Source organism: Electrona antarctica (genome assembly GCF_951216825.1).
Source record: "Electrona antarctica genome assembly, chromosome: 12".
Taxonomy (NCBI): Eukaryota; Metazoa; Chordata; class Actinopteri; order Myctophiformes; family Myctophidae; genus Electrona; species Electrona antarctica.
Window position 1 is genome coordinate 22,669,066 of NC_136793.1, and position 14,623 is coordinate 22,683,688.

At 43.0% G+C, this 14,623-nt stretch overlaps 1 protein-coding gene across 3 annotated transcripts in view; it reads left to right on the forward strand.

Moving 5' to 3' along the window:
* Positions 1–13,668, forward strand: part of msh3 (mutS homolog 3 (E. coli)) — a 57,911-nt gene extending 44,243 nt beyond the window's left edge. For 2 of the 3 annotated variants that reach the window (XM_079515696.1, XM_079515697.1), the window contains exons 22-24: positions 7,490–7,622; positions 8,735–8,903; positions 13,247–13,667. In XM_079515696.1, the coding sequence (XP_079371822.1) occupies positions 7,490–7,622; positions 8,735–8,903; positions 13,247–13,361 (417 nt within the window). In that variant the 3' untranslated portion in view covers positions 13,362–13,667. Of the gene's footprint in view, positions 1–7,489; positions 7,623–8,734; positions 8,904–13,246 lie in introns of all 3 variants that reach the window. The other variant, XM_079515698.1, reaches the window with a different exon arrangement.
* Positions 13,669–14,623: the final 955 nt, after the last annotated feature.

Here is a 14,623-nt window from a genome sequence, read left to right on the forward strand (position 1 = left end):
GGTGAGGTGTGGAAATCAGTAGTCAGTAGTGTAGTGCGTGTATGCATCTCTCTTGGCCCGAAATTGTTGGGTCGGGCCATAAGTTGTAATTTGCTCAGCTGTAATCAGTCCTGCTTCTCCCAGTAGGGATTTATTTTCCAACTAGAAAAAGTGCCCTTCTGGGCACAGGTCTCCACCAGGTGACGTGTGTGTGTGTGTGTGTGTGTGTGTGTGTGTGTGTGTGTGTGTGTGTGTGTGTGTGTGTGTGTGTGTGTGTGTGTGTGTGTGTGTGTGTGTGTGTGTGTGTGTGTGTGTGTGTGTGTGTGTGTGTGTGTGTGTGTGTGTGTGTGTGTGTGTGTGTCGCGGCTTGGCCTGTTGTAGCGCCACCATGAGGCTGATTTGAAAACGGTCAAGTGGCATTTCTTCCAAAGCCTAGTGGGAATATGCATGCACAGTTTCACCACAATTGGACGCTGCGTTGAGTAGTTGTGGCGATTTGTACAAAATGGGTACAAAGCGGGCTACTCCTGAAAAGTTTAGAAGCCAATCGTAGCCAATGAGGGTGGATTATGAGAAATCAAACAAACCCGTCTTGATCACATGACTATGGAGAGCATGTGTACCGATTTGCGTGAAATTTGGATAAAATCTGAAGGAGTAATATTAGAAAATGTGTTTGACATATGTCGGCCTCCTGGTGGCGCTATAAAGAGCGGATGTGAAAAATTCCAGGAAAAGGTTTTTCCTTGGCCTCTAGGGAGTTGGCATACAAAGTTATCCACAGAGCCGTGCAGTTAGAGGTAAAAACACTTTTCAGCCAGTTATAGCGCCACCATGAGGCTGAGTTGAAAATGTTCATGTGGCATTTCTTCCTCTGCCTAGTGGGAATGTGCGTGCACAATTTCACGGAAATCACACAATGTGTTCATGATTTGCAGCATTTTGTTTGAAACTGAGCACTCCTGCGAACTTTGGAAGCCAATCTTAGCCAATCAGGATGGAGTCCGAGAAATCTGAAAGACCCCTTTCGTTGAATGGCTCTAGAGCATGGGTTTTCAACAGGTGGTCCATGGACCACTGGTGGTCCGTGAAGGTGTTGCATGTGGTCCCTGACCATGCATTTAGTAATGTAGGAAAGTGAAGATTTATTGCATTGACCACAAGTTAAGAAACAATGCAGTAAATGATCTGGTGACAAACGATGACGCGTCGATGTTGTCAGTTACTGGGAAGTCGGATGTCAAGAACTTCCACAGAAAGGTGAGTTAGAATCTCAAGGAAAACCGTACCGGTTTGCCTGGTTGAGTCACCATTATAAGGAAATGTGCCCATAATCAATCGCAAGTGTCTGCTTACTCATAGAGTAAGTTACAATGAACAGCAACATGAGTTTAATATGGAAGGTTAATTTCTTTCCCCCACACCACACCCATATCCCCCCTCCCAACACAACAATGGTCCCCAGGTTAATTCTCAGTCAGGGTAGTGGTCCCCAGGTTGATTCTCAGTCAGGGTGGTGGTCCCCAGGTTGATTCTCAGTCAGGGTGGTGGTCCCTGGTTCATAATCAGTTGAAAACCCTTGCCCTAGAGAGACTGTGTACCAATTTGCGTGATGTTTGGACAAAATCTGTAGGTGTACTGTCCAAAAACTTGTTTTGCACAAAGCGGCCTCCTGGTGGCGCTATAACAGGCCGTTCTGGACATTTTGGGGCAGAGGTTCATCGTTGGCATCCAGGGAGTGTGTGTGCAAAATTTGGCATCGACCGGGTTAACGGTGCCGGAGATTAGCTGGTCACAGCCGGACGGACGGACACGCGGACGGACGGACGGACGGACGGAGTGCAAAACATACTCTCTCCCCATGCCTTCGGCCTGGTGGAGACAATAATGACCAGCACAGCTACCGTCTATATTATCCCGTACGTACAATTACAGCATACATGCAACATCCTTTAGATTGTGGTATTTGCTTGATCTGTACAAGTAATTTGTGAAAACTTTACATAATCAAAACGGCTCTCAGTTACTACCAGTCCAAATATAGAAGAATAAACATTTTGTGTTTGAAAAAACACTTCCCACCTTTCATGATTTGCCAGTTCCATATCAAAGAGTATTGCATGCTTATGTAATTTTCCTTGGACAATGTAAGCAGCTCAGTAACAGCTAATACAACTGGGAACTGTAGTTGGCACTTGGCAGGAGGCGGAGGCCCGCTAACCACCTGTTGTATAACTGCATTGATTTGTCAGAGTGCCTCGAGAAGCCTTGCATATTGAAGGAAACGGAGCTCCAAAGAGCTGGGTGGGAGAAGTTGTGCTTTGCGGTCAATGACTGCCCTCCATACAGAAATGCCTGCTGGAATTATGCTCCTCCTATCAACCCCTACCTCACATTATCACCATCATCATCATCATCCTCACCTGTTTGTGTCAAAATGCAGAAATCCCTACCCTTCCTTTGACTCAGTTGTTATAGTAACAGATCCTTTCCCTATACTCAACACTCACCTAGATGAGTTTCATAAACCACTCAGTGAATTCAATGGCCAGGCAGCCTTGACAGCATGGGATGCAGAGAGAGAAAGGGAGGCTGAAACGAAAAACATCAGAGAGTAGTTGAATAAGCTTCTGTAGGCAATGAGAGGAAGAAGACTTTGTTTTAGTCAGGGCCAGGCTGTAGTATTGTATGTATGTATTATAGGGCCATGCCGGTGGTCTGGCATGCTTTTCAAATGGACTACAACAGCCGGGAACAATTTTAACATCCGCCAACCGCCAATGGCATGTAGATTTCCTCTTTGGCTGGTATATGATGAAACTCAAGCCATTGCATACTACACCAGAACAGACTAAATGTGTTCATTTAGGCTTGTCCAAAACTACAATATGATATCATTCAGAGGTTTGGGTGGGCGAGTTCAAAGAACTAAATGTGGGTGTTCTATATGCCTTCGAGATGTTGTGACTACCTGAACTATTTGGTCAGACGTTCCACATAGCTTCAGTGAAGCGCAGTGGTAGTTAAAGAGACATGAGCCACCTTCTCCTCCAGTGATCATCCATAAACACAACCTATCGCTAGAAAGGGCAACACCAACCGTGTGAACCGTGGTGGGCAGGGTCTGGCTTCCTGAACGCAGAAGTGTTCCGTGGCATTATGAAATAATGGAGCTCTCCTTTCCAAACCCACTTCAGTTGTTCTCGTGTAGTAATGTAGTACCTTAACCAGCCACTTGGCATGTAAACAAATTAGGAGGATTTTTTAAAAAATTTCATAAAAGATTCTGCCTAAAGCGCTAAGATTTATATCAAGTGGTGCAGCCTGTGTGCGCAAGCCTGTGTGAGTGTGCGTTTGTGTCCTTTTGTAGCATGCAATTACAGGACCAATCAAACATACATTCAAGTGATCTCACCGGGAGAGTCCTGAAACGAGTGCATTGTGAAACAGTCGGCAAGTGTACTAAATCATGTGAAAGATTAAGCGTTTTCAGTGGAAATAATGGGGAGAGCTGGGGTACTGTCGTAATCGTATGCTTGGAGGGAATCACGTGCCGAAAATGAACAGATGTACAAGCCAACAATGCCTTGCAATGTGAAGTGTTGTTAGCTTGTAGATCACTTATTTTAGGAACACGACTCTACGGAGAAAGCATTCTGACGGATAAACTGGGTTGTGTGCTCGGTATGCATAGTTAAAGTTTTGGAGAGGAGCGCTGCTCATTTCATCCTGTTGGGGTGTGTGTGCGCGCATGCATGCATACTTGTGTCGTCATGTATTTATAGACTCCTGGTTAAAGAGGGTTGAGTGATATTATGTCTCCATGAGTCCCTGCCTGGTTGTCTCCACCAGGCCGAAGGCATGGGGAGAGAGTATGTTTTGCCCTCCATCCGTGTGTGTGTCCGTCCGTCCGTCCGTTAACAGCTAATCTCCGGCACCGTTAACCCAGTCGATGCCAAACACACACTCCCTAGATGCTAACGATGAACCTCTGCCCCAAATGTATTGTTGTTATAGCACCACCATGAGGCAGCTTTTCACAATTTCTATCTATAACTGCACCGATCTGCGTGAAACGTTGCATGCACACTCCCTAGAGGCCAAGGACAAACCTTTGACCTGCATTTTTACTTCTGCCTTTTCTAGCGCCACCAGGAGGCCAACTTTTGTAAAACACATTTTTTGTTATTACTCTTCCAGATTTTGTCAGAAAATCCCACAAATCGTTACACAGTATCTCTATAGTCATGTGTTTAAGACGGATCTGTCCGATATTTCATATTCCATCGTAATTGGCTAACATTGGCTTTCAAAGTTTGCAGGATTGGCCCGTTTTGAACAAAAAGCCTTTAATCATGAACGCAGTGGGCAATTTATGTGCAATCTTTCACACACTTTCCTACTAGGCTGAAGAATATATACCCACCCTTTTCACATTGTCCTGTTATAGCGCCACCAACAGGTGGATTTTTGCAAAACACATTTTTGGAACAAAATGCCTCAAATCATCCAATTGCCATCAAAGGCGTAATAAGAAATGGCACCCTTTTCACATTGGCCTATTATAGCGCCACCAGGAGGCCACAACCTGACCTGGCCTGGTGGCCCGAGGGGCACTTTTTCTAGTTTCTCATCTTCTTCTTCTGTTCCACTAACCTCCCCTGCAGGATGCTCCATGTATACATTTATGGCAGCCACTAATGCTTATTTTCATAACCGATTCATCTGTTAATTATTATTATTAATTTCATTCATCATACGTTATCTGAACCTATGCAGACATCCTGAAATTGCTCATGTTCACACTGTCCATTTTAAAAACAATGCGCACCGCCTTTTTTCGTCCTACTTCTCCCACCCAACACTCCCTGAGTCCCTGCTGACAGGTGCCGCCCACAGGATTACACGCAGTAACAATTATCACCTTCCCTCCCCTGAACACGAGCCAATTGTGTTTGTGTAGATGCCTGACAAAGCCGGATGCACCACGATGGATCTGAACGGTGGATTTGAACCTATAACCTCCACGGTGGTCAGTGGTCGGCACTCGGCAGGCACTTTAGCAATGCACCACCCGTGTTTTTGAGAAAAGTCTATATGATGTCGTGTGCTTTATCAGCTGATCACACAGGAGAGGCTTCCCTTGTAGCTCATCTGGAAACGTTTTCTATTTTACTAGAATTTTCGAGACTAAAGCCACGTGGTCCTGTTGTTGTTTCTCCGTGCCACGCGTGTGTCGCAGTGCAATCCGAGTGTATGCGTGTTTGGCCACTGACCGTGTGTTTTCCATGCTGGGCAGGTTGTCTGGTGTCCACTGCTCCAATGGCATATATATGCCATATATATAGTGGTGGTAATAATAATAAAAATTGTAGTAATAATGATCATAATAATAATAATAATAATAGTAATGACAATAATAGCTAGTGAAAAAAGGATGATACAAAACCCTGGGAGGTGGCTTTCTTCGCTGGATGTGTCTGGATGTCCGGGTCTTTAGCTTGGGCACTAGGCTGGCCACTGAACCTGGCCAATGTCTGACACTGGATTTGTTTCATTACAGCCAGGTTCATTGGTAGCGGCGCTGTCCATGGGTCTCGTACAGTGGAATAGACTAGAGCCCTGGGGGGTTATGGCCATTAACAACCATTAGCAGCTAATCAGACTATTAGCTAGGAGGCAGTTAGCCTCCCTTCACTGTGTGTGTGTGTGTGTGTGTGTGTGTGTGTGTGTGTGTGTGTGTGTGTGTGTGTGTGTGTGTGTGTGTGTGTGTGTGTGTGTGTGTGTGTGTGTGTGTGTGTGTGTGTGTGTGTGTGTGTGTGTGTGTGTGAATTAGTAATATAGTTTTATTATAGTGCCAAATCACAAGTTGGCTCAAGAAGTCAAGATTAAAGACACTTGATATGTAGTCCCAATATTTCCCCCCAAACAAACTATTTTGACAATGGCAAGGAAATACTAAAGAAACTAGCAGACTCTGGGTGTGCTCTCACTCTCAGTGGTTAGGGTAATTTTATTGACTAGCAGGAACTGTTGTCTGTTAAATTAGTGATTTTTCAAAATATTTAATGTCAAGGACCCCAAAATTGTTATTTAGCTGCGGACATTTACGAATAGCTGAAAAATAAAATGGGCCTAAATAGTTGCCAGCTTGTAGCCTACAAACCTGTACAGAACACTGATTAATCATTTGTTAAAAACATTTACCAGGTACAATGACAGCACTTCTTAACCACTTAAATCCTCGATTCTTAGTGAAACGGACCTATGTTACAACTGTATTTGCGATCTTATCATTGAGGTGTCCATGTTCATTGAGGTGTTTTCATTGAGTTGTTATCATTGAGATGTTCATGTTATCATTGAGTCATACGTCATAGACTACTGATGTCCCACTCTGGCCACATTAAGTCCGAGATCCATAATGGAGCCACAAAACAAAAACAAAAAACACCTATCATGAACTAGGGTGTCCTGATCACAATAGTACAATATCCAAAATCACAGATAATAGCCAGTCTAATATCATGATATTAATTTAATATTGACACTAGGGATGTTTCTTTTGCTCCCGATCTTATTCTGATAATTTTGAAATGACGTGATCGGGGCCGATCACATCATTTCCAAGTGATCGGATCGGGACAACGCTATCACCCTATCATCAACGCATTGTCCTATCCACTATCACGGCTGTGCGTAGGCGGCACCAGAAATTATGAAAGTTTCACCCCATGCATTCCTAAGGTCCTGCAACCACACTTTGCAATTTCTTGAAATTCTTTACTTTATACAGTACTACTTTCTTAAACTGACTGATCAGCTGGTTGCTATTTATTATGTAAATTTGGACATTTGTCGGTTCGCTGTCATTTACATTCCCAGACAGATTTCCCATTCTGAACCTGTACAACAAACATACATAAGTGATACAAGGCATTGATCACTGATCAGCATCTTTCATCCTTTATCAAAGCCTTTCCCCCATTGCTATATGCCATTTCATACACGCCTACTGTACAACACCAAAACATTGTAATCACATACAGTTGGGTGCCACCGATATTGTCCCTTATTATTTGACCAATTTAGGCCTGACCTCAACATTTTTCAAAAATCCTTCTAAATCCTCCAGTTTTCTGAAATAAATATTTTCACGATTTTTCAAAAATAGCAGACCTACAAGCTCGTAGCGCGCCACTCGGTGGCGCGCTATGAGCTTGTAGATCTGCTATTTTTCAATAGCTAAATTATAACATAATGTTTAAAACACCAAAAGGGGTTTTGCGCAGATCACGCAAACCTCAGCAAAAAGAAAAGGACAATATCGATGGCCTCCAACTGTACGCCACACAGTTGGTATTTGTCTTTTCATTTATCTTCGTTATCTTTTTCTTATTGAACGTTCCTCTTCATCTTTTTAAGATTGTATCTTTTGATTGCCAGATGATGTGTAAATCTTTGCATAAAATGCCTGGACTAGATTTAAAAAGTCTCACTTTTTCCCCAGGTCAAGTCTCTGACCCTGTTTGTAACACATTACCCACCACTATGTGAATTGGAGCGCATGTATCCAGAAAACGTGGGCAACTATCACATGGCCTTCCTACTCAATGAACCTAGCATCGCCACGGACACTGAAGGTAGTGTGTGTGTGTGAAAGGATTTGTGCATGCATACACAAGTAGATATCTATTGTCTTTATTGAAACTATGTGATCAATTTGTCTGTCTCATCTTGCATGAAAATCACTTTAGAAACTTTATATATATGTTTTGTTTTTCATGAAATAAGAAAAATATATACATTATATAGCAAAGATTATTTCATTTCAATGACAGATTTGAGTGGTTGTGGCTCTGACTTGGTAACATCAATGACTTCTCTTAAGCCCACCCGCTTCTTTCTTTTTTACATTACATCCTCTGTGTCGGTAAATGTCAGCTCAATTCATGAGCGTCATTACTTTGATTCAATTTTCTGCCATGGCATCAGGTTAAAACGAGGCACATCAGGATAATTGGGTTGGTCATTGTGGTCTTACCAGAAGATAATACCTATATTTATCCTGTTGGGAAATGCAGTTACCAAACGCAGCACAGCAGTTAAGATAGCTTACAGGGCAAGAAAAAGTACTCAAAAGGGTAAAAGCCTTTACATGCAACACCATCAATAATTGACAAAATATACAACCTCAACAGTGCTTGCATAGTGCAGTTCAAGGAAAACACCGTACAAGAGAATGCACAGTATGCATTTCAGATAGTGCTGAACTGTTAGTTCACTGTTAGAGCAATAGGCTCTATGCACAGCGGCCATATCGGAAATAAATCGGGCATCTTCCTTACTTCCTTCTCAGGTGTTACCAATGATGCTCTGTTCCATTTTGGTACATAGTCAGTGACTTGGGGTCCATGTTAGCTCATTGGAAAATTGGTGTCCAGGGATGGTTTCTTGAGGGCGTTCCAAATGGCCCCTCACGGGTGTGTAACTCTGAGGCCCCACTCACACATAGACGTGAAACAACGCGCCGTTTCAAAGAATTTTCTATGGAAGTCACGTGGTTTTGAAGCGTGCAACATGCTGCAGGGGAGCGGGGAAATGAATGTGTGTGTGTGTGGGGCGGTCGTATGCTTCACGTCTATGTGTGAGTGGGGCCTGAGGGTGTACAAATGGAACCAAATGGACCCTTAAGGGAGAACCACTGTGCTACTGTGGTTCTGTGTGTGTTCTGAAGTGTCCATGTGTCCATCAGACGGTGACGTTGAACCTGAGTTCATCACCTTCCTCTACCAGCTAACTGAGGGAGCAGCAGGACGGAGTTATGGCCTGAATGTCGCACGACTGGCTGATATTCCCAACAATGTACTATACACTGCCGCACGCAAGTCCCGAGAGCTGGAGAATATAGTGGATGCCAGGAGGTTAGTATAAGCCAACAAACGCACACACACAATACCCACATACACACCACCCAACCATTGTAGCACAGACTAGGTTACCAGTGTCCACCCGTCCCGTAAAATATGGAATCGCCCCGTATTTGGAAACACGGCTCATAATGAACTGATACGGGACACACTTTGTTCCGTATTTTAAGGTTGGGGAATAAATAATAATGACGTTGTGATTTATTTGAGACATTGAGCTAATTCTGCTGTACTACTCCTCCCACTCTGCTCTCTACTCTCGTTGCTGTGATACTGCCTGTGGCTGTGAGCTGCTGTGCGAACCTGGTGTCTGAGAATGCACTCACCAGCTCATTGGCTCATTTACTCATGACACGACCAATGAGAGTTAGTGCTTTCAGTGTTGCTAAGATCTCATCTATTCAAACCAGACCAAACTTGAAAGCATGACAAACCATAACAGTGGAGCCTACACTGTGGAGCATTGGAGCAAGGCAGCCGGCCAACGTGGCCTGTGAATATTTTATTCATTGGCCAATTCAAATTGTAATCGGTCAATAGTCGATATTTACCGGCTAACGGAAACCCTGAGAGTGTATGCTGAACTCGAACTCTTTTAATGAATTTCAGTGGCTTTGATCTGTTTGTATTTTTAACAATGTACACCTCAGTTTTTACACCACATCACACCACACTCAGCAGTCTCATTTATGTAATGTCACAAAGACACAACATGTAGTGGCTCAGTCCAATGAACTTCAGGCCAACACTTCTGAGACAGAAAATGTACCAATATCCCCAGATAACCAACTGGGTAAAAAGTCAGTTGAGCCACCAAATATTTGTCTATTGATGACTTAACACATGAAAGAACTATGGTCTTCTGGCGTTGAGAGAGACTTGTTAATAACCACAAACCTAGATCAATATACTAGGAATGATATAGGAGTGGGACTTGATTATTAACCCATTCTGGGCGGGAACCCCTTTTGGTGTTTTAATCATTACTTTAAACTTTAGCTATTGAAAAATAGCAGATCTACAAGCTCAGGTCTGAGCTTGTAGGTCTGCTATTTTTGAAAAATCGTGAAAATGTGGCGCAAATCTTTGAATATATATTCTTTCAGAGCGAAATCAACTCAAATCTTTGCTTTTGGGGGGGCCCTGGAACAACATATTTTCAGATGGGGTCGGGCCGGCGGCCAATTACATATAGTTTTTGGGGTCCTTGACATGAAAAACTTTGAGAACCACTGACATAGAAACATGTTTTCAGGATTTTAGAAGACATTTGTAGAATCGTCCTCAGGTCTAAATGGGTTAAAGCACGCTGCATCTGACTGATCTAATAAAAGGGAACACACAGTAAATTAACAATACGACATATTATTGAAGCAGGGTTCTACCCCTGTTAAGATGCAATGTTTGTGCATGTTTTAGGACCACACAGCTTCTGAGAATATACACAAATGCCATCACCTAGACAACTTCACACATCATATTAGTGTATTATTGTAATGCTGTTGTAATCCCTTGTCTTAGGGCATATTTATAGCCTAATTAGTCATTACTCATTTCTAATTATGTTATACAGTACTATCAGAGATACAAGTGCCCTGTTTTCACTCTGACTATTGAGGTGTCTCCTTTATTAGGACACATTCGACTAGTAGTAAGATTCTATTTTACAGTATGTGTTGGTTTGAAATAGTATGCCATTCTTCTTTTTAAGTGGTGCAACCACTTCATTAAGGAGCTATGTGTGTCTGTCCCTGGCTGTGTCCCTGGCTGGGTCCGAGCACGAAAATAGCGTTTGGTTTGTTTTCACAACCAAGTGTCACTGTTGCGCAGCCTAACACACACACACACACACATATTAACTGTATATATGATGATTGTGGGTGTGACAGTACAGTACAATAGAGGGACCCCCTGGGGACCCCCACACGGTAACTCTGTCATTTCTCAACCTTTTTGGACGTGGGGCGGCTCGCCGGAACCTGCCCGCCCCCCTGGGCGTCTGGATGTACCTCGGACCCCCGGGACCCCCACACGGTAACTCTGTCATTTCTCGACCGTTTCGGACGCGGGGCGCTCGCCGGAACCGGGCTGGCACCCTGGGCACGTTCCTGTGGGTCTGGAGTTCCGGGGACCCCCCGGGAACCGCCACACGGAGTTGCACCACTTACTTCACACGGGTGTGATCTTTTTAGTAATGTCTCGCTTCATAGAATAGCTGGAGGGGGGGGGGGGGGGGGGGGGGGGTTATGAAACACAGATCAGAATAGAACCAGGGATGCCATGACCATGTGATCAATATGCTTTCCATTTATCTAACCTGGCCCATATCTCAATGTTTTAATGTCCAATTAATTTGTAAATGGCAACTACTCCCACAAGGGGATATGGATGGATGCATGCATATGGATGGATGCATATGGATATGGATAGAAAGGGGAAAATCTTGCATTGAAAATATTGTGATTAATATCAAATTATAGGATTTGAATTGCAAAAAGATAAATGTTGAGTGTAAACGTTTGTTTCTTTGTTATGTGAGGACTGATCGATACCAACAACAAGCGAAGAGTTCAAGCTGCCAAAAGTCAATTTATTAAGGGAAATTGTACAGTAGTGGGGAGGTGGAAAGGCATTCACATGCAAAGGTTCTTCCCGTCCTGGGGTGTTGTCCAGTAATGAAATTTCATAACCAATTGGTGTTTATCGATTACCGCCCAGCAATGCGTTGTCGACCATAGAGACTGAGCCAGCAGAGACTGAGTTAGACCACAGCAGTAGTATTCATAGCCCAAGGCAGCTGTCAGCACTTGCCTATCAGATCCATCACGGAGGGACATGCATACTGTTCTGTACCTCCCTTCGATCAGGTGCTGGCCGTGGTGCTGAACTCTGGTCTCATTGGTGGCAGCGTTTGTCTGGTCGGCCTTTCAGCGACACTCCACAGCTAAACAACCAAAAGTCTATTGTGTATGTTAAAATCACAGTTCTTACAATTTAATTACATGCAGCCCTACAATAGTTGTCACTGTCCAATTCTTCCTTCATTTTTGATGAATACATGAATGAACCATTTCTCATGTAAACAGCTTGCTCTGAGATGGCATCTGCATCTTCCCTTTTTTTCTTTCTCCATTGACTGACATGGCCTGTGTCATTTCCACCTTCCTGCAGCAGGTCTTCTTAATTATAATGAGCTTCAGCATGTTGGTCAAGCCCAGAGCTACCGTTATAAAATAACACAATTCCAGGATACATAACTTGCATAACAGTGCCTTCTGTTTCTACCCCTTTATTCACTTAAGCCCTATATACTTCGTCAAGCTTGTAGACTTACAAGTATTTGTAGCTGTATGGTTAATGGATGAAAGTACATTTTGTTCGTTTACAATCGAAGTGTGTGCATGCATGCACATCAACAGGCATTTTATTTGATGAGGATTACGTAGGCGTAGGGAGAGAGTTAGTATCAGGCAGGCTCATTAAGTACACAACTGCTGCACGTCGCCAGAAGTTCAAATTTCACATTTAAGAAAATGTGTCACCTCGATTTGAATTTATATTACTCTAGAATAGCATCTGACTTGTATGATACTTTTGTCCTAAAGCCCTCCGGTGCTGAGTATAACCAACATTAAATTCTTCGTCCAATTTTATAACCCACCAAATTGGTTAGTATTCATGGAACCGACGATGACAAAGACTGTTACTCTGTTCAGCCTGATTGATAAACTGTTCTATCTACCTCTGTACGTGGGATGAACAATAAACCAAGCTGTTTTGACTTAAGACTGAACAAGTGAAAACATAACTCATCTTAGTCTATTTGCATTTTAGCATGAGATACGCTCTAAAGACAGTTCTCTTTTATTGTGTGCCGTATCTTACTCTATTCCAGACAGCCTGTTGGAAGCTGAGTGCACTCTTTTCTCTCTCTCTCTCTCTATCTCTCTCTCTAAATAATCCTCCTCATATGAAATGTCTGTCAGTGCATGTGTACACACGCACATTCACCTCTTTCCTGTCAATCCGTGTAATCCTTCCCATATGAAATGTTTGTCTTGTGTTGGAGAGAGTCCGTTCTGTGGTCACACAGTAGAGCTGGGCTGCTGGTGGAACATTGAAAATGCCGTTATCTCAGAGAAATCTCACAGAACTTCTTTCAATATATTTGGGCTTGCAACTTGCTTTGGTCCAATACCGGTACATTTACTGGGAAATCTGTCTCTGTCACCAGATGGACTGTTTCTCACATATCGTGTGTGTGTGTGTCTCTCTCTCTCTCTCTCTCTCTCTCTCTCTCTCTCTCTCTTGCTCTCTCTCTCTCTCTCTCTCTCTAGGAAGATTAAAACTGCCCTATCTGATCTATGGAACATCAATGACAGAAAGTCACTGATGAACTGGATACAGTCAAACTCACACACCCGTCCAAAAATGACACTCTCACAAGAATGATGCAGTCCGAAGGAAAACGACTATTACAGAAGCGTTGGTATTGGTGTGTGTGTGTGTGTGTGTGTGTGTGTGTGTGTGTGTGTGTGTGTGTGTGTGTGTGTGTGTGTGTGTGTGTGTGTGTGTGTGTGTGTGTGTGTGTGTGTGTGTGTGTGTGTGTGTGTGTGTGTGTGTGTGTGTGTGTGTGTGTGTGTGTGTGTGTGTGTGTGTGTGTGTGTGTGTGTGTAGTTTCATTGCCAACAGTTTTTTATGCCATCTTATCAGGATTTTGTCTACCAGTCTTATCTGTGCATGTTCGACAGAGTAATAATTTAATTAAAAAAATACCAATTAGATTCCCTTTCTTGTCCTCTTTGATGGTCATTGTTTCATCACCAGTCTTATATGCAAGGTTTTAGTTCACCTTAAAGGGGAATTTCTCCCTAAATCTTTTTTTACAAAAGTAAGTTGATAATTATGTATATTGACCAAAAACTAAATAAAGATATAGGAGGGCTGGGGCTGGAGCTGGGGCTGCTGCTGGGGGGGTCTAACATCAGCTCACGTAGACCAGGAAGAACAAAAAACAATTGCGTGATTGAATAGGAGTTCTAGCGTTAGACCCCTCCAGCCCCAGCTTCATCTCTAGCTGCAGCCCCAGCTCCCCTAAATCTTTATTTATTTTTTAATATTTGTTTTTGGTCAATATACATAATTATCAACTTACTTTTGTAAAAAAAAGGTTTAGGGAGAAATTCCCCTTTAAATGTTGTAGTATTTTGTATCCATTCATTAGACTATTATGTATGGTTGATGCAAGCTTATTAATAATGCAGTCCCTATTAAACAAACTAGGAAGATTCAGCCCTATTAATGTCAGGAAAGTACTTAGAAAATAATTATTCGCCAAGGAGCTCCAAAATGTAAGTGGTTGGTTATGTGACAGTACGTAAAATCTGGGTATGCGCATGCATAGTGCAAGTGAACCGAGTGGCAAAGTGAGTTTAACATTGTTTAACATAATTTAATGCAACAAATAGGACTTTTCTGTTTGGATCTATGTGCTTTCAAGGCCAGAAAGTAGTTTTTTGCCACTCAGTAGGTGTTCCCGCAGAACATCCAGGTATGATGATGATGTCACGCACATACCCTCTATTGTTGTCGGGCAGAAACCTCCTATCTCCATATTCTAACATACTACAGCATCACACCAAAGCATTACAAGCAGCAGAGGGCGCAAGCTTGAAACGCGTAGATAAATGTAGATCTCCTAGTATTGCTACTTT